The sequence below is a fragment of the Actinia tenebrosa genome, unplaced genomic scaffold, assembly GCF_029948245.1.
Source record: "Actinia tenebrosa isolate PJP-AT-01 unplaced genomic scaffold, QUT_ActTen_1.0 PGA_scaffold3__52_contigs__length_22856419, whole genome shotgun sequence".
NCBI lineage: Eukaryota > Metazoa > Cnidaria > Anthozoa > Actiniaria > Actiniidae > Actinia > Actinia tenebrosa.
The window spans coordinates 13,601,261-13,623,158 of NW_028292580.1; the positions used below are offsets into that span (position 1 = coordinate 13,601,261).

At 41.0% G+C, this 21,898-nt stretch overlaps 1 protein-coding gene across 2 annotated transcripts; it reads right to left on the reverse strand.

Moving 5' to 3' along the window:
• Positions 1–2,211: 2,211 nt before the first annotated feature.
• On the reverse strand, positions 2,212–19,898 carry LOC116297883 (scavenger receptor cysteine-rich domain superfamily protein). Of its 2 annotated transcripts, none has more exons than XM_031706200.2 (16): positions 19,726–19,898; positions 17,664–18,002; positions 16,658–16,990; positions 14,985–15,335; positions 14,163–14,210; positions 13,023–13,142; positions 11,995–12,366; positions 11,275–11,634; positions 10,251–10,610; positions 9,288–9,638; positions 8,684–9,073; positions 7,959–8,357; positions 5,942–6,310; positions 5,199–5,415; positions 4,411–4,613; positions 2,212–2,857 (listed from the first exon to the last, which is right to left on the reverse strand). In XM_031706200.2, the coding sequence occupies exons 1-16, from the start codon at positions 19,787–19,789 to the stop codon at positions 2,511–2,513; spliced, it is 4,623 nt and encodes a 1,540-aa protein (XP_031562060.2). In that variant the 5' UTR covers positions 19,790–19,898; the 3' UTR covers positions 2,212–2,510. The 2 variants fall into 2 exon arrangements, with proteins under 2 accessions (XP_031562060.2, XP_031562059.2); XM_031706199.2 differs by having other exon boundaries at positions 7,959–8,369.
• Positions 19,899–21,898: the final 2,000 nt, after the last annotated feature.

The following is a 21,898-nucleotide window of genomic DNA, read 5'->3' on the forward strand; positions in this document are numbered from 1 at the left end:
GTCAGAGGAGTCAATTTACAGCTATTGTAGCTCTGTGTTTTTTAAGAGAAAAAACAATCAAATACCTTCTAGAAGTTATAAAAAATTGGAACTAAATTCAATCTCGTATGAATTTTCAGGGCAAAAGTAAAAGGTACATTGTTCTTTGTTCTAAAGTTATACCGGTAACGTTTAAATCAAAGCATTGAAATAGAAATCTTGACATCTTGACGTGGACCAAATATAGAAAGCTAAATAGTGTACTTAGGATCACATCCAGGCACCAGTCAGTCTGGTAAACACAGTTGAGACAGTAGGATTTATTTTGACAATGAGCCATGGACACGCCTCCCGAAAAAGCCCCTCAGGTCGACTTTACGGGACTTTTACGGTAGTTTTCGCTTTTGATTTGAACTAACCTTGCTCAGAATTTGCCACAATAAGATGGAACTCTAACGTTTTGGACCCAGCAGACTCCGCTTTGGATATAACCGTGCAGTTTAACAGCAAATGTATGAGAAAATTAAATTTGTCACCGAATAGCGTGTTTATTATTCTAATTAATCATTTCCAAGGTTTTTGGTAGAAATTTCGAGTGCGCCTTTCTTGGCTCGTTTTGGAACTGTTTTGATATAGAAAGACTGTTTCTGCATGTTATCGTTACCATACCTTGATGCTTCCGCTCGTTGCATCAAAACCTTTTTCTATGAGGATTCTCATTTCCTCTTACTAGCCACTAAACACCCCTTTTAAGGTTCCTTTAAAACACTTTTGAAACGCATGTCATATGTCTGTCAGTAGTCGATGTTTTTGCCAACTCTTGTAACGATTAAAAATAAGAAATGGAAGAACATTAGTCGTCTCTTCCGGGTAGTATTCCCTCTTTTTTTAACAATGAGAACGTTAATATTTTCTTATTCCGCTTTGGGCGACATTATCTGACTTTTAAACTGTCAGAGAATCCGTAGAGAAAGCCGGATTCTGGATGTACGAAAGAAATTCCAATATTAAGAAAAAACTATTATTGTGCAATGTTAGCCAACTCTCTAAATTCCAATAGCGCAGCGCACTGATTCTAAAAATAGCTTAAAGATTCGGACAATCAAACATTGCATTCTGTTTAACCGCTACGAGGATTATACGAACCGATTTTATTAATTTTACTTAAAGTTACAATAATAACCCATGTAAACTAAGATCAACTGCGATCGGCTGTGAAAATTATCTGCTGAAAGTAAACTTGTAAGTTTGTTTGTCCGAATTTCGCCTTTGTCTTCGTTTTTATGACGTCACGGTTGCGCTGCGCTATTGGAATCTAGTGGATGATTAGCCACTCTGTGGAACCAACCAGTGTAAATTTTCATTTACTTATTTTATTATTTATACATTAATTATCCTCAAAAAGCTTTAATTGAAGACGGCATAATGCGACGCCTTTACGACCAAACGGCGCATAAATGATTTTTGTCTTGAAGAAGATTTCTATTTCAATAATAAGAAAAATGGACACGGCATGGACAAATTAACCGGGCGTGGAGCTTGCCAGCGATATTCAATTTTTGAATAAATTTTGATTTCATTCGCTATTTTTCGCAGTACCGTGACTATCAAGTGCTCATTGAGTTTATGTAACATTAGCCATTTTTTTTTTATATATGCGCACGCGCATTACAAATTCGTACGCCGTCTATCTTTCCTTTAAATGCGCAGCTCTAATTGTTCCATTTCAATAGCTTTTTGATAAAAACATTCATAGCTATTGCAGACATTTAACCGCTATCAACATTCTTCCTCTCGACTGGTATCGTGATAATGATCAATAACTAGCTTCCACATGGTGACGGCCACTTACGAAAGGGGTCGGCGAAGGCATTCGGCTGCACGAGATAAAATATCACGGTAGAAAACAGGCTAATATAAACAAAACCCGCGCTTGTAGAGTAATGATTCAAGATACCAGTTGACAAATGATTTTGGTTCTTTTCATCTCTTGTCAGATAATAAACAGTTTGTTCAACAAGTTTTGTCTTGCCGAAAACAGATACCTTGGGTATGCTGTTCTTTTTCTATCAATCGGTTAAATGATATATGTATAATGAAAAATGCTGTCGAGAATAATATGGCGAGCATGGCAACTATGTGCAGATAGCGGCTAACTTGATATACTAGATCATTTATTCATCACCTCTCTCTCTCTCTCTCTCTCTCTCTCTCTCTCTCTCTCTCTCTCTCTCTCTCTCTCTCTCTCTCTCTCTCTCTCTCTCTCTCTCTCTCTCTCTCTCTCTCTCTCTCTCTCTCTAACTCTTTTCTTCTCTCTTCCTCCTCTATTTTCGCTCGCTCTCCCTTGACAAGTACTATTGTACAGTTTGCAGTTTGCTGTAGCTTTTGCGCTTTGGGATTTACATTATAATCGCTGATACTTGAGACTTTGTTCAATAGCCTGCACCCCTAGGCTTCCAACTCGACGGAGCTGCCGCGTCCTCACAGATCTAAATATATTTATACACTACAAGTCTAATCCCCTCATTTACTTATGAATATCTATCCATAATACTATAAGCCCACTTAATAAGACGAGGCACATTGCTATACAAAGCATAAGGACCATTTTGTTTACAGTCTCCACCGTACGAAGACAGTCCGTTTAGGTACCATCTTCCCTCGTTCTGACACACCAAAGGACCCCCGGAATCTCCACTGCACGAGTCAGATCCCTTTTCACTGTTTCCTGCGCAGATCATTGATTCGTGGAGTGTAGGTCTGCGATAGTTTCTGCAGTAGGACCGAGGCTTGATTGATACGGAGAGTTGCTGGAGAACGGGCGAACGATCCGTCGGGTTCAAAAGAAGACCCCAGCCAGAGGTCCAGCAGTTTGTACCTTGAAAATGTAATAATAATGTAATACGAGAGTGTGAAATCTAATATGCACTTCAAGAACCACGCCCCCTTTATAATGTGCCAAGTAATCAAGAGACATAGCTCTTTTTTGCAGACGAGTGCGCCAACAGCCCGAAACGATACCCGATACCGAAAGGCAGGGTGCTCGAAAAGGTCCTTTCAATGGATGTGAACTTCAATAGACCATGATTATTTCACATCCAGAGAAAGGACCTTTTTTTAAACTCCAAAAGGTCCTTTCAATGGGTGTGAACTCCATTAGACCATGATTATTTCACATCCAGAGAAAGGACCTTTTTTTAAACTCCAAAAGGTCCTTTCAATGGGTGTGAACTCCATTAGACCATGACTATTTCACATCCAGAGAAAGGACCTTTTTTAAAACTCCAAAAGGTCCTTTCAATGGGTGTGAACTCCATTAGAACATGACTATTTCACATCCAGAGAAAGGACCTTTTTTATACTCCAAAAGGTCCTTTCATTGGATGTGAACTCCATTAGAACATGACTATTTCATATCCAGTGAAAGGACATCTTTTATACTCGAAAAGGTCCTTTCATTGGATGTGAACTCCATTAGAACATGACTATTTCACATCCAGTGAAAGGACCTCTTTTATACTAGAAAAGGTCCTTTCACTGGATGTGAACTCCATTAGACCATGACTATTTCACCTTTTCGAGTATAAAAAAGGTCCTTTCATTGGATGTGAACTCCATTAGACCATGACTATTTCACATCCAGTGAAAGGACCTCTTTTATACTCGAAAAGGTCCTTTCATTGGATGTGAACTCCATTAGACCATGACTATTTCACATCCACTGAAAGGACCTTTTTCATAATTGAAAAGCTGTATTTTTTGGTAATATTAAATATCAGAAGAATGACATGTAAAACATAACACTTCATGACAAATACATCGGAAGTTCGCGCTCATGGCGATTATTTCCAAAACGAATGACATATAATCGAAATTAAAATAAGCATGAAATAATAGCCGACATCTTGAATTCTCGAAACACCGTCGGAGGTCACATCGGAGCATTCGTGGGCACATTCAGAATTAGTCCCTCTCGGTCAACTGAACTACGTGTGCCCATCTAGCCACGGCCCGTTTACTTCTTCTGAAATGCACACGCATGCGCAAACGTTTTTCTCTAGTTTCGGCCTGATACTCATGCCTTGGGTGACATGCGCAGTCGATAATTTATAGTTGTCATGGATACAATTGCATTATCATTTCCATCTCTCGAATAAAAAAAGGTCTAAAATCCACGCCCGCGTAAGCGCTTTACTCTGAATAGACCTCCAGACCATGTGTCATTCTCTAGAGTATCATTTCTTTGTTTAACGGTTGCGCTCGGTTGCACATTAAAGAAACATGAATATGGACACAACTCAAACGAAGAATCTTATTCTAAATGGAATGACACGTGATCTGAAATGGGAAAACATTACGTTCGAGCCTTAGGTGACATGCGCAGTTGATAATTCTTAGTTTTCATGGAAACATTTACATCGTAATCCCTACCTTGGGCAAAGAGCTTGGTGTCATTGGTCAAACACACCAAGTCCACTCGTCTATTTATTTTTGCTTGCCGAAAGAGCTTGATGAGGACGATATCATTCGAATATCTCACAGGGCTCCCATAGAGGGGATGTCTGTAAACAGCTATAGCAGGAATATTTTGCACCCAGAGGAATGATGTTGGAGATACCTTGAATGCGCCCAACCTGGAAAACGATGGCAGAGTTAGGGATAGTCTCAGACTGTGATTACCTGCATTTGTAGGTTGGTTATAAGATTCATTTCGGTGATTGACATCAAGTAGTATCGCGATTCTCCTATTAGTTTGATCGGAGCAGCCAATATAAACCCTTATAGAGGAATCGCGATAAAAAAATTTATTGCGATATTTGAGTCGTCAATACCGGTGTATATTGACGACGTTGGACAAAAATATATTCCCTATTGGCCTTCGTCGCTTTGCGACTACGACTGTTTTTTCTCAACTAACCGCAAATATAAACCCATATCGGCGGCTTAAAATCGCAATAAATGATAGGTAGAATATGTATACTCTCTCCTTGACAGCACATGATGGACAACGCTTGCCTGTCGCTGTCTGTTTGTAATGAGTTTTGTGACATTCATTCATCTGATTGATACCAACGAATAGAATACTCTCTGGTTAACCACATGACGGGCAGTGTTTGCCTATCACTGTAGGTCTGTAATCGTGATAGCACATGACGGGCAGTGTTTGCCTGTCACTGTAGGTCTGTAATGTGTTCTATAGGATCAGTAATATTCTGTACCTTATTATGATATCCTTGGGTCGTCTGATACGATCAAAACAGTGAGCTGCTGTCAATACCCATTCATAACCTATCAAAGCACCAGTACAAAACTGGAAGCCTCTGCGATTCATAATCATGACCTGCCACGGCCAGTGGCCTGGTTCCGAAGATTCTTTCCTTTGTCCGTTGACACTGGTACCGAACCGCACAGGGAGATCTGGTTTGTTACCGCACTCTGAGAAATTAAATAAAACAACAGGTAGCCCAAGCTGACAGAGATCAAGGTCAGTTGATAACAAAGGCCACTTCTTAAAAACTACAGAGATGCGCGACTCTAGTGTGAAGTGATAGTACGCGTTCTACACCCCCCTTTACGCCGTAGAGTTGGTTCCTTCTACGTATTCTGTCTGTTCGCGTCGTGCATCCTTAATCATTTGAGTTTGGCATGGAAAACAGCGCTGTTGTCATCATAGTCTTTCTCAGCAATGTAGCTTTAGTAAGAGTGCCTGATCAGCTTGTGGTATACAGACTAACAAAATCAAGCGTTGTATAAGATTACAAAGCTTAAATGTACACGTCGTTGAAGTTTGAAGTATGACGGGCTCTGCGCAAGTCGTTGGGCTAGCTCAAAGCTCAAAGCAATTTATAGTAAGAACCGAGGGTTCAAATGCGCAGGACATTAAAGCTTCGTGGGCTCAAATACGGAAGTCCCTGGGTTCAAATGCGCAAGTTATCTAAGGGTCATGGGTTCACCTACTTACCATATACAGGTGCTAGTGTGCTTCTGGGCTGCAACATACACACAACTCCAGCCAATGCATTAAAATTACAGTTATGCTGCCCCCAGTCGCGATGTCGACACGAAAATAACGATTTCTCTGTTCCCTTACACTGCACATCATCCATCCAAATTCTGCTAGCCCGCTTGCCTGGGTATGAATCACAGCAAGAGACCTTCACTGCTCCCGGGTAACCAAGCATACGACAGGCCACGTGACCATTGCGTAATCGCCAGCTGTCATCACAAATTGCACCCCACTCCCCACGGAAGAATATTTCGACCCGTCCCTCGTTCGGGGTTTTTCCGCCAACCAAGCGAATTCTTTTTCCTCCCATCTGCACTGTTGTTCCTTTGAAGAAAAATAATAATAAGATTATACAAAAGAATTCATATGTCATCCGCGTTTCCCCCCGTTAAGTGGAACTATGACATGTAGTATGAAATGAGAAAATATATATAAAGAGTATTCTCCTGTTATAGTGTCAACAGATATATATCCCATGAAACAAAGCAATCGAAAATAAAATCAAAATACATCGCAGGTCCTTTTTAGCCAGGCATAGAAAATGTTTTCGGACATTTTTTATTGTTTAAAAAATATACATCCAACAAAAATTAAAATATTAAATATCAAGGAACATCTGATCTCTAGAGCTGACATCTAGAGCCGAGGACAAACTATTTGCTCACTTAAAATCAGAAATGTGTTTGTAAATATTGCACCCTTTAACTGTACGTACTTAGAAATCCTGTGGTCCTTTATCAAGTAATCCATCTAAGAGTTAATGTGCTAAAGAAACTGCTTTTTAGGATTAATATTGATTATTGATCAAAAATAACCGGAGACCATACTCCCAGACCCGAATGCTGAAGCGTCGTATGGTAGCGCGAAGCATTTACGGCTACGCCAGAGATTTCGACCCCGACACCGCTATCCCGGGAGGAATTACAGACTGATCAGGAAGCTCGGCCGAAGCCTAAGGGAGGGGTTAGTCAGCCCCTAGACCGTAAATGATTAACCCCTTGCTATGACCAGCAGACCTAGTATTTTGATTTTATCGCTGATGACTAAACGTCCATTGCCATGTGGGATGCGTTTTGAAAAACTGGCTGTTAGACGTTAGCCTTGTTTAAAGTGAAACTCGGATTAGAAATTATAAATTAAGGTAATCCTTTCTGTTTGTTAAGGCACTACAACATCAGGCATTAGAAAAAATACAAATATAGCCAAGTAATAATAATAACGCATGAAGAAAGTATGTTGCGCATGCTATTCTTGGCCTGCGTGTGACGTCATAGCCGTCTTATTGGATAAAACAAACAAATGATTGGTCGCGATTTTTTTAATAAACTTCTTCCAATAAAGTTAGACACCGAAAATCTACTGAGAGCTGTCAGCTGAGATCAGTATACCTATCCATAATCCTGACCAACCTTATTGAGCTGAGTGGGTGAATAAGTCTAATAGAGGTTTTGCACCATCACGTGCCGGCGCCCATACGTACAGCTTGGGCTACCTGTGGTTAGGTGGCAGAACAATGAAATCCCTTTGCTCTCGGGAATTGAATTCTTTCTCATGTAAAACGATTGTATTGTTCCTGTCATCTAACATGGCTGCCGTCACGTGATGGTGCAAAACCTCTATAGGCGGATGTCGCAAATAATTTGCTACGAATACAAAATTTAAAGTAAAATTTAAAAGGAAAGTTATGCAAAAACACACTCCTGTCTAATTATTTCAGGATTCGGATTTTTGCAGATAGATTCGGGCATTAATTTTGACTTATCGACGGTTTTGCAAACCCCTATTCAATCCCCCTCTATTGGAATAATGATTTCATCTAATATCGTGGCGATACTTTTTCTTCTATTATTGACATGGACTGAGATTGGTGCATGCTAAATTTAGGAAGTTTTAAGATTCCGCAATTTTAAACCTATTGGCATTATATCATTTATTCTCTGTACATTAACATTACGATAAAATAGGTACTCACTTGGAATGGGTGTGTAGACTTTTCTCGGTCCATAGTAACACACCACGCCTGCTGCTTGTGTCTTGACATTACAACTGTGGGTACCAAGCCTCTTGTGCGCGCAGTCTAAAATGGACCGTTCGTTACCAGTGCACTTCACACCATCTAGCAACATGTTAAAAGTCCAATGAGGACCGTACTTGCTGCAGCATGACACACTCACGGCTCGCTCAAGTCCTAACATGCGGCAAAACACGTGACCAGCTTGTAGATTCCATGAGGTGCCACATATCGCTCCCCACTTCCCGTCATGACGTACTTCCGCTCTGCCCTCCCAAAATTTTGAACTTCCAACAATACGGACAGGACGAGATTGGAAGCCGATTGTTGTTGGCGAGGTGGGAGGTAGTGTCAATGAAGCTGAAGAGGGAACTAAGAAAGAATCACTTATATGTCAATGACTGAATGACTGACTAAGTGACCTACCAAATAACTCGTTGACTGAATGGATGTCAGACTGACTGTAAGGCTGACTGACTCATTGACTGGCCAACAGCCGACTGTGCGATCGACTGACAGATTGTCTCAAAGACTGGTTGATTTGTTGTCTAACTGACGTACTGATTGACTGGTTAACCATCTGACCAAGTCATCAACTAAATAACTCGTTGACTGAATAATTGTCTATCTGCCTCCTTCCCTATAGACTAACAGCGTGTATTAATGATCGGATAATTTTTTCTTACTTTTCTCTTGTATATGAAACTTTCCAAGCGCCTTAGACGAAGTCTTGTTTTGTGCTTCAACCTCACACACAACTCCAGCAGTCTCTTTATTACTGCAGTCATGTTCTCCCTCTTGTCGTCGCTTACAGTCCATCAACGTCCGTTCGTTCCCAGTACACCTTACATCATCTAGCCATATCTTTTTGGAGACACTTGGTCCATATTTACTACAGCACGATACCCTAAATGCTCGTTTATATCCCAACATACGGCAGACCACGTGACCGTGATTTAAGTCCCAGAGATCGTCGCAAACAGCTCCCCATTCTCCTCGGTAAAACACCTCAACCCGACCCATATGCTGATAAGGACCCCCTGACAGTCGAACTTTGACAGGAGGTGGGTAAACAACTGTTGAAAGAAAAAAAAATCAGTTTATTGATGTGGCGTCCCCCGAAAAGCAATAGAAGATATGTTATTCCAAAATCCAAGAATAGCTGGAATGACTTGTGTTTCTGCTTCTTATTCTCGTCAAGAACATGGACCTTAGTGTTGAGACTGATTCAATGTTCTTTGTATTTAACGAAACCATTTCCATGTCGGAATGACCTTACCAGATGCTTACCAGATGATCTGACAGGGGGGTTATCTGTGTGACACACCACGCCAGCCAGTTCATTAAGATTACAATTATTTTGACCCCACTTCCCATGTGTACATTTGGCCAACGTGTCTTCTGTTCCTTGACAATCAATGTCATCCAACCAGATCCGCCCTGAACGGACTGCAGAGTATTTACTACAACAAGAAACACTCCTTGCTCTCTTGTAACCTAACATTCGGCAGACCACGTGACCTTCTTTCATGCCCCAGTTGTCGTCACAGACTGCTCCCCATTCTTTCCCGTACAGAACTTTAACAGCTCCCTCGTTGGAGAAGTAGCCTCCGACCAGACGAACCTGGATGTCGGGTATGCCTAGAAGTTTAAAACAAAAATGAAGTGAAATGTCACAATACTGTGTCGCCTCGTTCAAGCTTAAAGTAGGTTCTTCTAAGGCAACATTTCCTTTTTTCAACTACATTCCCTGGTTAATGTCTACAGGATATCTGTGTTCACAGGGATCCCGCATGCATTTTTTCTTTAAATGTCCCTTATATGCTGCTCGGAGAAATTCTCTTTTTACCTCAACTGCATTGATTTGTGGTAGTTTGTGGCAAAATGTTTCTTTAAAAATGCAAAAACTTAGTTGGTTTTTATATGGCTGTAGAGACTTAGACTTTAAAAAAATCATGAACTTTTCACTGAAGTACAAAAGTACATATTAGCTACAAACCGTTTTTTGTTCACCAAAGATTTATTATTTTTTCATTTACTGTTTTCATTATTTCGCTTTTGCTAGTCTAATTTTCTTTCTTTGTACTGTAAATATTATGGATGTGAGCCCCCTTGTTAAGCTTTACAGCTTTTGGGGCAACTGTTTAGTCAAATATATTTAAATAAAAAATTTTAAAAAAAAATCATGAATAAGCTAACAAAACCCAAAACAAGTGCGCTCTCTTAATAATAAACAAACCTTCTGCTAAATACCTGGTGTTGGTGCAATTGTTACTGTGCCAAACAGACACTTCACGCTTGCTAAATCATACGAAGTACATTCATAATATTCCCTTCTTCGAGAAGGACAATCATCGAACGAGGTCTCGTAGCCTTGACAACGCACATCAGTCAGCCATATTTGTCCAGAGGCACTTGGCCCGTACTCGCTGCAACAGGACACACTACTGGCACGCTCGTATCCAAGAGAACGACAGAACACATCTCCATCCCTTAGTTCCCATCCTTTATGACACACCCCTCCCCATTCACCATCTCTAAAGACTTCTACTCGACCTTCGTGACGATTTGGACCACCGGTAATACGTAAAGTAGGTGCAGACGTGGGAGATACTGTGAAGAATAAATTCTTTTTAGTTTGCAAATCAAATGGTTTTATCTCTTAATGGTTTTATGCTTAATTTCTTGCGCGCAACTGTTAAGATTCGCACCACATCATGCTCAAAGTCAATATTGCGCACCACATTTGACATTCCCATCACACCCTACTCATTTTCCTATATCGTACGCACAACATATTGACCTTCCTATCCCACCTTACTCATTGTGCTCTATAGTGCGCACATTATACTGACCTACCTATCCCACCGTACTCATTGTCCTCTATAGTGCGCACATTGTACCGACCTACCTATCCCACCGTACTCATCGTGCTCTGTAGTGCGCACATTATACCGACCTACCTATCCCACCCTACTCATCGTGGGCACATTATACCGACCTACCTATCCCACCGTACTCATTGTGCTCTATAGTGCGCACATTATACTGACCTTCCTATCACACCCTACTCATTGTCCTCTATAGTGCGCACATTATACCGACCTACCTAACCCACCGTACTCATTGTGCTCTATAGTGCGCACATTATACTGACCTTCCTATCACACCCTACTCATTGTGCTCTATACTGCGCACATTATACCGACCTACCTATCCCACCGTACCCATTGTGCGCACATAATATTGATACATTTAGAAGGATATATTTTCTTACCTCCTGTAGGCAGAGTAATGCCTTCCTTGTAGCACACCACACCGGCTGTTTCTTCCTTGTTACAGTCATTCTTTCCCCACTCTCTTCGTCGACAATCAAAAAGAGATTTCTCGTTGCCTCTACACCTTACATCATCCATCCAAAATACCCCACCTTTTATCGGTCCGTACTTACTACAGCACGACACGCTGACAGCTCGTTCATACCCTAATTGTCGGCATATTACATGACCATTTTTTAGCTTCCAAGAGTCGTCACAAACAGCTCCCCATTGGTTGCGGTAGAAGATTTCAACTCTACCTTCATTTGAAGTTCTGCCACCAGCGAGGCGGAATTTAGTTCTTGATGAAATCGAATCAACTGTTGGAAAATTTGTCTTAGCATTAGTAAAGTCACTCCATAACGAGACAGGACACGACACGCCACGTTCATGCAAGAGAATTACAACATCTGTTTAACTAAACACAGCGCTTAATTACAGATCATGGATATATGAACGCGGCACTGTCACAATCGCGGTGCAACACGACACGACACGACACGATACGACCACGTTCATGCAAAAGAATAACAACAACTGTTTTACCAAACACCGCGCTCAACTGCAGATCATGGATATACTGTATGGACGCCGGACCTTCACGGTCACGATACGGGGAAGACACGAACTGTAAGTCATTTTCAGAGTCATACAAAACCTACGTGTTAGATTCTTCGTACCTGGAGACATAGGTGTAGGCTCTGCCGCGTTAGTACAAATAACCCCAGCTTCTTCCGTCTTTTCGTCACAATCATGGACACCCCAATCACTATGAGAACAGGAGAACAATGAGTCTTCATCTCCATTGCATCCCACATCGTCCAACATCATCTTAAGCGAATGATTTCCTTTGAAGCTGCTACAACACGTGACCATTTTGGCTCGACGGTAGCCAAGCCTGCGGCAGACCACGTGGCCATCACGTGGATCCCAGTAATCGTCACAGATTGTTCCCCAGACTCCGTCTTTCCAGACTTCAACGCGGCCTTCGTGTGGGCCTTGACCATCCATCAGACGAACTCCCTTCGATTCTGATGTCGACGATTCGTTTTCTTAAAGAAGATTAAAATCAGTTTACACTGAATTAATAAACGAGTCCCAATACTAGAAGCGCACAGCTATGTCCTCTTGTTAATTCCCAGGCTTTGTATCAAATATGAGTAGAGTTTATGACGTATAGGTTTCTATTTTGATTAGAGGATTTGTCTCCAGGTTATTTGGTTTTTCTCCCTGTGAGTTAGCTGTGCCCTAAATTTCAATAGCCCAGAGGTGGTTTCAGGGTTCTATCTGTGAGTTAGCCCTGCTCTGACTTTGATAAGCCCAGAGGTTGTTTCAGCGTTCTATCTGGAGAGTTAGCCCTGCCCTGCTTTGATCATCCCAGAGGTTATTTCTGGGTTTGATCTGTGAGTTAGCCGTGCCCTGACTTTGATCAGCCCAGAGGTTGTTTCAGGGTTCTATCTGTGAGTTAGTCAAGCATTAACTTTGTTCAGTCTTAAGGCTGTTTCGGGGTTCTATCTGTGAGTTAGTCAAGCATTAACTTTGTTCAGTCTCAAGGCTGTTTCGGGGTTCTATCTGAATTAGTCAAGCATTACCTTTGTTCAGTCTTAAGGCTGTTTCGGGGTATTGATGAGATATGAATGGTTTTGAAATATATGTATAACTATTGACATGATCTACGGCCACAAGAGACTAAGCATTTAAGACTTACTTTTTTCACAATCCTGGCCGTTGCCTTGGAAACTTGATGGACAAGTACACTTATATCCACCAATAGTATTAACGCACTGATGAATACATTTATGCGTGTTATCTCTACACTCGTCGATATCTTTTGGAATAAGAAAAGAAGATGTTCATTTGATTTACCAGACTGCTTCAAAGGCCGAGTGGGACAGTGGGACGTTGCTAGTGACAGACGTTTTGAGTAATCTCTCACGTAGCAACTTCTCCTGCAATAAAACTATAAACGTTATCAATTGTTCATCAGCGAAACACAAACAAGTAGCATTATATTTTGCTGGAATTTCAAGTCATCGTACATATGTGTTATCACAAGTCGAAATGTTTTGCGCGCAAAGTTGTAGGCGAAGTCTCAAACCTATTTCAACAAATTCGGCACGCAATAGTTTCTGCTATTTTTATAAACAAGTGAACTCTGTTGTTATGATTTGCACGTTGGATTTTTGTTTTTTTTTTTTTCACTGCCGCCAGTCAAAAACATATTTTTGATTGACGGCAGTGAAAACCAAATTTCAGCATGTAGCTCGCTCGAGTTCGCACGATGAGAGGGTAACACGTCGTTGGTTGCACCTTTACGTGTGCATATTGCAGATATATTACATTTTGAAGAAATATATACAATACTGATTTAGATCACAGCTGCCAGCAAAAGATATTGATAGTGTTACCTGCATCTTAACCAATTGACATCAGATTTTTATGTGTCTGTCCTCTTATTGACAATAAATTGCGTCATCACATTGTCAAAGAAGTGTGGATTCACGAGGCATAGCCGAGTGGATCCGCATACTACTTTGACAATGTGATGGCGAAATTTATTGTCAATAAGAGGACAGACACATAAAAATCTGATGTCAATTGGTTTTTTACAATAACAAAAACGATAAAAACTTCTCATTTTTAGCGATCAAAACAACCAATGGAAAGAGCGCGCGCTCGTTGACGTCAGCTTTATCTGTCTGTCCTCTTATCGATGATAAAAATTAACCAATCAGCGCGCGAGAAATTTGTAAGTTATTGTAAAACAATAAATGGTTGGATAAGTGGTCAACAAATACACAAACTAAGACATACATTGCAGTATACTCGAAGACTGCATCTCACTCACCGGTACAGTTTGATCGATCTTTTGTGAGCTGAAAACCTTTCGGACAAGCTACAAAATAGAAAGACCCGAAAATAAAAATTAATTAAATTTTCAATTCTAAATTTTGTCTCAAGTTATAAATTAAGCCTACAATCTAGAAATCCAATCCATTCTCTTTCTGACTTCATTGTTTTCGGTCTTTCTTTGATTAACGGCAACAATGATTGTCGCAAGACCAAAAAATGCGGCTTATTCACCTATTGGGCACTCTTAGTCTCAACGGGATTAATGAACGCTTTACTTTCAACTAACCTTTTCTTTTGTCTTTGGATTGTTTATGTTTTTGTTTCCTTTCCTACCTTGTTCTCATTGGTTTCTTTTGTCCTTATTCTATCATATATACACTCCTTTCTACCACCTCTTTCTCTTTCACTCCGACGAAGGACTAGCGTCTGAAACGTCAGTAAGTTTTTTCATCTTTTTCACGGTGCATAATTTACCTTTTCATCACTACAATCTAGAATGCTAGTTGAGGTCTGCTTAGGGTGAGGATTTGGCCAACCTTAAAAAATTCTACTGATAATCCCAATATTTATCTTATCTTATATAAGCCATATATGAGCGTAATATGAGCCAGCTCAACTAGAAACCGTTGAATGCTGTTTCGACCCGAAACGGTTTCTAGTTGAGCTGGCTCATATTACGCGACTTGAAGTTGTGAAAGGCCCATTGGCTCTCTTATTCAGTCGTTTCATATAAGGTTCGTAATTTACCTAGTGCGCATGTTCTTATGTTATAAAGGGGTATGTTCTACCTATTACAATTAATTCCTGTAGTACTTACATATCAGTGGTGGCTCTGTGTTAAGGGTATCTTTATCACAAACTACTCCTGCCGTTTCTTTATAGCTGTCGCAGTTATGCGTCCCGAAGAAACTATGTTGGCATGACAACAGCGAGTTCTCTCCTCCTTCACAATTAACATCGTCTAAAAACAGTTTTGTGCTCAGACTGGAACCATACTTGCTACAGCAAGATACGCTCAGCGCGCGCTTGTAACCAAGGTGACGGCAAATCACGTGTCCGTTGCGTAATTTCCAGTAGTCGTCACACACTGCACCCCAAACGCCGTTATGGAGAACCTCGACGCGACCTTCGTGAGGAAACCGACCACCGGCCAGTCGGAATATCAGACCTATAACGATCATTGGATCATATTAAAACTTAAACCAGTGCCATAAAAGCTTATTTGGAGCATCAGTAACAGAATTCCAAAGGGTGTGAAATATGGATCCCGCTTCATGAATTGAATAGTACGTATTATGGATTCTAGAATTTATGAACCAAAGTTTTATGTTTCGTATTCCATAATATTCCATGAAAAACTCCGGTTTCGAGTTCCCTGATGCCCAGGGTTAGACTTGACTTTGTACTTAATATTCATGTTTTCCAGTGAAGGTTGTGCATTCTTTACTTTATCGTTGGAAAAATGAGACACTGATTTGAGGCTAACCCTGAGTAAATGAGTCTGCAATTTAGAACTCGAAACTGATGTACATAGCGCGTGTACATAGCTCTCGTTTGCAACTGTTTACGAATGTGCCTTTGAGGGGGGAAATAATATTTCACTATTATTTGGCAATTAGTCTTCGAGCGGCGAGGTAAATATTCTCCATATATACTGAGCCTGAGGCGAATAATTGTTTTAGCATATACCAACTTGTGTACAGAGTAACTTACAGAGTAACTTTTTATATACAATAATTCAATAAAAACAAACAAACAGAAACTTTTAGTTTGCGTGACAAATTCACGCAAAACTTTTAGCAAAGCGTTTAGCAAACCTTTTAGGCCATACTTCGCTGCCTTTTTAGTATTTATAGGAATGGCATTTACTTTCATTTTTTCAATTTCCTCATCGGAAATTGTAGCAAAACGATTGCCGGCAGATGCTATTTGGTTGCCGACTCAATATTCCGAGATTCAGAGGTGAATATCGTACAATATTCACCTCCAATTAACCAATGAGCGCGCGCGTTCTTAGGAAGTACACAAGTTGGTATATGCTAATGTATATTATACCCTTTTGCACAAAGTTCAGGACAAAGATGTCTTTGAAATCCCACAGGAATCCCTCGAGAACATGCGCATGCATGCAAATTAAGGGTGCGTGCTATAACAATAAGTTCATCGTTTAAGAATCGTTTTCAGTGCGCATGCGATTTTATCCCGAAATTCTCATCTTCTTTTGTTTAATCAAGAACAAAAGGTGAGAATTTCGGTATAAAATCGCATGCGCACTGAAAACGATTCTTAAACTATGAACTGGCTTATAGCAGCTATCTTTCTTCATAATGATGCATGTCATTGCTACTTTTTGAGTCTCATTTGCTGCATTCAAGCAGGTTTTTCCAGCTTTTCCCCCTAAAGTCACTGACCTTCAGCTTCTTGGGCTCCCTCGAGAACATGCGCATGCAAAGTAAGTGTACGTGCTATAACAATTCCAATTCCACTGACCTTGAGTTTTCTTGGGCTCCTTACAGACCACTCCAGCCACCTCCTCGTTGTTACAGTTATGTTGACCCCACGCACGCTTTGCGCATTGCATGATGGAACTTTCGTGTCCTTTACACTTGACGTCATCTAGCCAAATCTTCTTTGAATCACTGATACTATACTGACTACAACATGAGACACTGACTGCTAGACCAAAACCTAACATGTTGCATACCACGTGACCATCTTTTAGATCCCAATTGTCGTCACAGATTGCACCCCACTCTCCATCGTGGAACACCTCGACTCGCCCTTCGTGGACGTCTGGACCACCAGCAAGACGAACATTCTGCCCTTGTGAATAGCGAGAAATATAATAAACATACTGTCATACTATTCTTAATGACTGAGTTACATACGACAGAAACGAGTACGGGGATTCGGGATCATTTACTTGTCGTAGCGAGGGAGGGTTTCGTCATTAAACGTTATGTGGGATTCCTGTGGATTGGGCGGGAAAACGGTATATTGCCTTCCCCTCCCCCCATAACCGAGACCTGTTTGTTACACAGGGTTAACAGTTAATGCTTTTTGAGTAGACAGGCAATAGCTTCAGTAAAATATAAACAGAAGACATAGGAATAATGGGAGAAATTACTGAGAAAGTACCAAGGTGAAGAGAGAGATCTAGCTCTTCCGTAACTGCCAGTTTCAAGGCAGCTGACGGTATCTACAGCTAATCCCTTCCCCTCTACCACGAAAGAAATCGTTGAAAATTTGATGTCCAAAATTTAATTTTGAAAATTCTTATCTGTATGGTGCATTGCTTTCACAGCTATTATTATGCTAATTGCATGGAACCGTGGCCCAGTGGAAAAAAAAGACCTCAACTCTGTATCCAAAAAAACTGCTTGGAAACGACCCTGTCACGGTCACGGTCACGAAACGGCGCGTCACGGTCACGGTTACGAAACGGTGCGCCACGGCACGTTCATGAAGTGAGGATTTTAATATAATCTACTCTTACTTAAGGCTGACGACTTTCCCTGACAGACGACTCCAGCAGATTCTCGATACACGTCACAATCGTGTGTTCCCGCCAAACGCCGTCTACACTTGACCAACGAGTCCTCGTTACCAGTACAGTTGACATCGTCCAATAATACACGTCCTGACGCGCTCGGGCCGTACTTAGAACAACACGACACTCGAACAGCCCTCACGTGCCCTAGCATACGACACACCACGTGACCATCATTGATGTCCCAGTCATCGTCACATACTGAGCCCCAGATTCCTTTGAAATGAATTTCCACGCGTCCTTCTAGTTCATTACTTCCGCCGGTAATACGAACGAATTTCTTTCCTGTGAATAACAAGATAAACCGGTTAGTAACTGGGAATTAGATTTATTCATTTCACGTTGGACTTTGAAATTAAGTTTTCTAAATCACTTTTTATACAGCGTAACAGCTCGTGAGCGTCCACGATAGCAGATATCACAGCTTTGTTCGCGCGTGCGACAAGTATTGCCTATTCTACCACTCCCTTCCGTCAAGGTTAATGACGCAGTCGCATTCTGACTATGGAATGTACTACTACTACTACGTCTAGAATGCGCGCAGTTTGGCTGCATATCTGGCGTTCCTAGCAGACATTCTAATTAAGAACCCCTTTCAGATGTTAAGTGGGGGTACAAATCTGTTGACCTGGATTTGTGAAACAGACGTTATATTGCTTAATAGAAAAAATTGTATTGTTGTACTGCCGTTAAATTGTCGACGTAAGGTTGTCTAAAGCTAGACGCTGTCCCGACACTGTCCAGAAAGATACGCATCCTTCTCAGTAGCGCAAGCAGATCAAAACACATTTTGAACATCGATAAAAACGCCACTAGTAAAATAATTATGTACGTGTTTAACTGTTAGAACTCAAAGTTGATCAAAGTTGATGATGATGATGTTGATGGTGATGATGATGATGATAATGATAATAATGATGATGGTGGTGGTGGTGGTGGTGGTACGTACGGTAGCGCATTTCTGAATGTGTACCCAATGCGCTTCAAACATCATCTAAATAAAGCTGCACTAGATTAAGCTTTGGATGGGGTTAAACGTAGCATGTCAACTAACCCCCAGGGTACCCCTTTAAAAATCCTCGAAATCTGTTTTGACGTTCCACGGAAGTTTCTAGACCGTAATGTGCGACGTGCCAAAACGTTATGGACCGCAAAGGTGAGGCCTTTTAAAGTATATCCGGAGAAATGAGCAATCCTTTATGAATATCTCTTATCAAACAAAGATTTCAAACCTCATCACAACCATTCTGCGCTACGACCTTCACAAAATGACTATTATCGGGGCATGAAATTCGTCCTCTTACGTTAAAGTAGATTTTCGCATCTAAAAACTTTTACTGCACGGTTAATTGAAATAGGCACGGTTAAACATTTTAGTAATATAACATATTTCAGACGTCCCCCCCCACCCTTCGATAATAAGCCCGCCCTTAATCCCAGGCTTATAACCGGGATCCGGATTGTACGCTAATCCTCTCGAGTGAATCTTACTCAATACCGTGTTTGGGCACTTGTGCCGCGCACTTTCCATCACGATTCAAAACAGTGGCATTGGTAGAACAGTGTAGAATCAATCAAAAATCGTATTGAAATCACCGCCAGATTGAGTCAGTTGAAAGTGCGCAGATAGTTGTCCAATTGTGTGGAATGACAATATGATGACTGTACTATGTAGTAAAAAGTAGTTGTAAAAGTGGTTTAACAGCAGCGTTAAGACTGTCAGTGTGTTGGTCGGTGTGCTACAATTCAACAAAGTCGAGTATAATGTTTGATGTTTTAAAAAACAAGACATGATTAATAAGAAAATATAATATGCTCGAATCAATGATTTTTCACCCACGGAAGTTCTATATTGCTTAACATAACAGTGTATACCATTTTACTTGGTCAATAATGTTCGTTGCGTGGTCTCAACGGGAATTCAAACCAAACTGATCATTCTTACCTGTCTAGCACACTATTTTTATTGCTTTCAAAGGGCTCTTGAATTCGACTTTTATTTACTTACCTTGACAAGCGATTCTGGACACCGTGGCGATAATAAGTAATATACACTTCAAAGTTAGTCTCATGTTCAGAATGTGTAAAGTTTCTCGGTCGATTTTGATTCCTTATTTCATGGGCAGGACAGCAGCCTGCAAGATATTCACCTCGACCTTACGAGACAAGCGTCGGATTTCCAATAACTTTAATAGGAAAAGGATTTGATATTTCAGGCTAGACGGGGCCTTGTCTTAATTATATGGTCGCGTTGTGGGGAGAGACAGGCTGTGAATCATCGGGAAACGGTTTACTCCACTTGACCCAAATATTTCTCCTACCTAAGGGTCGCACTTTTACATACACAAACTGTCCATTATCAAAATATGAAACGGAAACTTGGATTCCATGGTAGGGAGAGGTAGTTGGCAAGGTGCTTACTGAGTTATTTACTGGATAATTAGGTTTTCTGCTTGCCTTTTCATCTATGCGCGTGAGGGGAGTGAGGGGGCGGGAGAGGGGGCTGGGGAAGGGGAGGGGTATGGTGTACGTAATGGTTCTGCGTCTACTAAGGGATCCCCATCATATTCCTTAAGGTAAAAAAGCCGTCATGAAAGAAGGATTGGTTTTGAATTTTTTAGTGTCAAGCTACTTATGATTAGCGACTTTCAAATCCTACCAAGCTTTATGACCTTTATACAAAATCACGCGACAATTATATCAGACGCACTGACAAAGATTGGAGTTTAATGGTGGGGAGGGTGCGGGTAGAGGAATAGTGCGTCCATGAACCCCCTCTCTCTAATAAATGGAAGTTATCCTCACGCTGACGGGATAGGATCTAAGATAAATATACCATAACGTATTGTGTAGGCGTATCGTGCGACAAAAGCCTTTGGCAGAACCATCCTTTCGTCTAAAGGCAAAACGCCAAAAACAGACGTGAGACTAAAATAAAACTTAACAACTGCATGGAATTCAAGTTCAAATCACAGTAACTATTGAACACAGCAGTGGTCTAAATGCATGGACTGCCGGTCAGATTAATTACTTAACGACTGACAACCGTTCTAGAACCTTGAAACCGCTATTTCGACAGTGGGCCTACATTACTTTGGCGAAATGTTTTGCCCGTTTCACACCACGTGTTATTCTCTTGAGAATAAGATTCTTTGCTTGAGTTGTGTATTTATATTCATGTGTCTTCACATGCGCAAGGGCGGATCCAGCCAAAATTTTAGGGGGGGGGGGGGGCTAATTGAGTTTCTTCCGTCAACACAACGGAAAACGATTAAAAAAAGCATCTAATTCTTCAGTTTTGTTTTGTTTTGATTTTTTTCTGCTGAAGGGGGGCTTCAGCTCCCTTTGCCCCCCCACCCTCTAGATCCGCCTTTGATGCGCAACCGTTAAACCAAAAAAAAAAGATACTCTAGGGATGGCGGGAAAACAGTAGATTAAGTCTGTTAACATACTTCATTACCAAGTGATAATTTAGTATGTCTGTGAAACCGCGACACACGGCACGGCACGGTAATGCTGCATTCATGTCAACCAACGGCAAAGTATGTGAAATTAGTTATCCAATCAGAACGCTAAACGTTGCTGCGAGGGCAGCACGGTCACGGTACCAACACGAGAACGGCATGGCACGGTACGTCCATAGCGGTGAAAGCGCTCGCCTCTCACCATTGCTGTCCGGGTTAGATTTCAGGACTCGGTGTCATGTATGAAAATAATTTCTAGTTGGTTCTCTCCTTTACTTTGAGAGTTTTTCATGCTCCAGTTTTCCTCCCTTCGCAAATCACCTACTATCATGGAACGAGGGCCACAGGTTTGTTAGCCACTGGATACTAAGTGCTACCTTCGTAAAACAAGGACGATTGGTTTTGTAGTAGTCGGAGGCAGCGAGACGCGGACGAAAGATTTGAGGTAATAATCTGCTATTGAAATGCGTGTGGGATAAAAATCAAGTTCTTTTTCCAAATATTGTTTCCTGTTTTAGTACGTTCATATAAATGTTTACTCATACAATGGAAAACTGGGATACGTGCATTTTTACTTCCCCCAACACCATCAGCCGCAACCCAAACACTCGTAAAGACACCGCTGTATTGCAAAGTAGAGTCCATGTAAAAGGCTGTATGTATTTTTGATATATTCGAAATTAAAATTAAAACCACAGTGTCGTGCACAATTTCAGT

Excerpts from the sequence above, each read along its gene's own strand:
- LOC116297883 (XM_031706199.2), bottom strand. The coding sequence starts at position 19,789 with ATGAGACTAACTTTGAAGTGTATATTACTTATTATCGCCACGGTGTCC. Across the intron at positions 15,336-16,657 it reads GGAGCCCAAGAAAACTCAAG|GTCTGATATTCCGACTGGCC; the intron begins GTCAGTGGAATT and ends TGATCGTTATAG. Across the intron at positions 12,367-13,022 it reads CGGCCAGGATTGTGAAAAAA|AAAACGAATCGTCGACATCA; the intron begins GTAAGTCTTAAA and ends ATCTTCTTTAAG.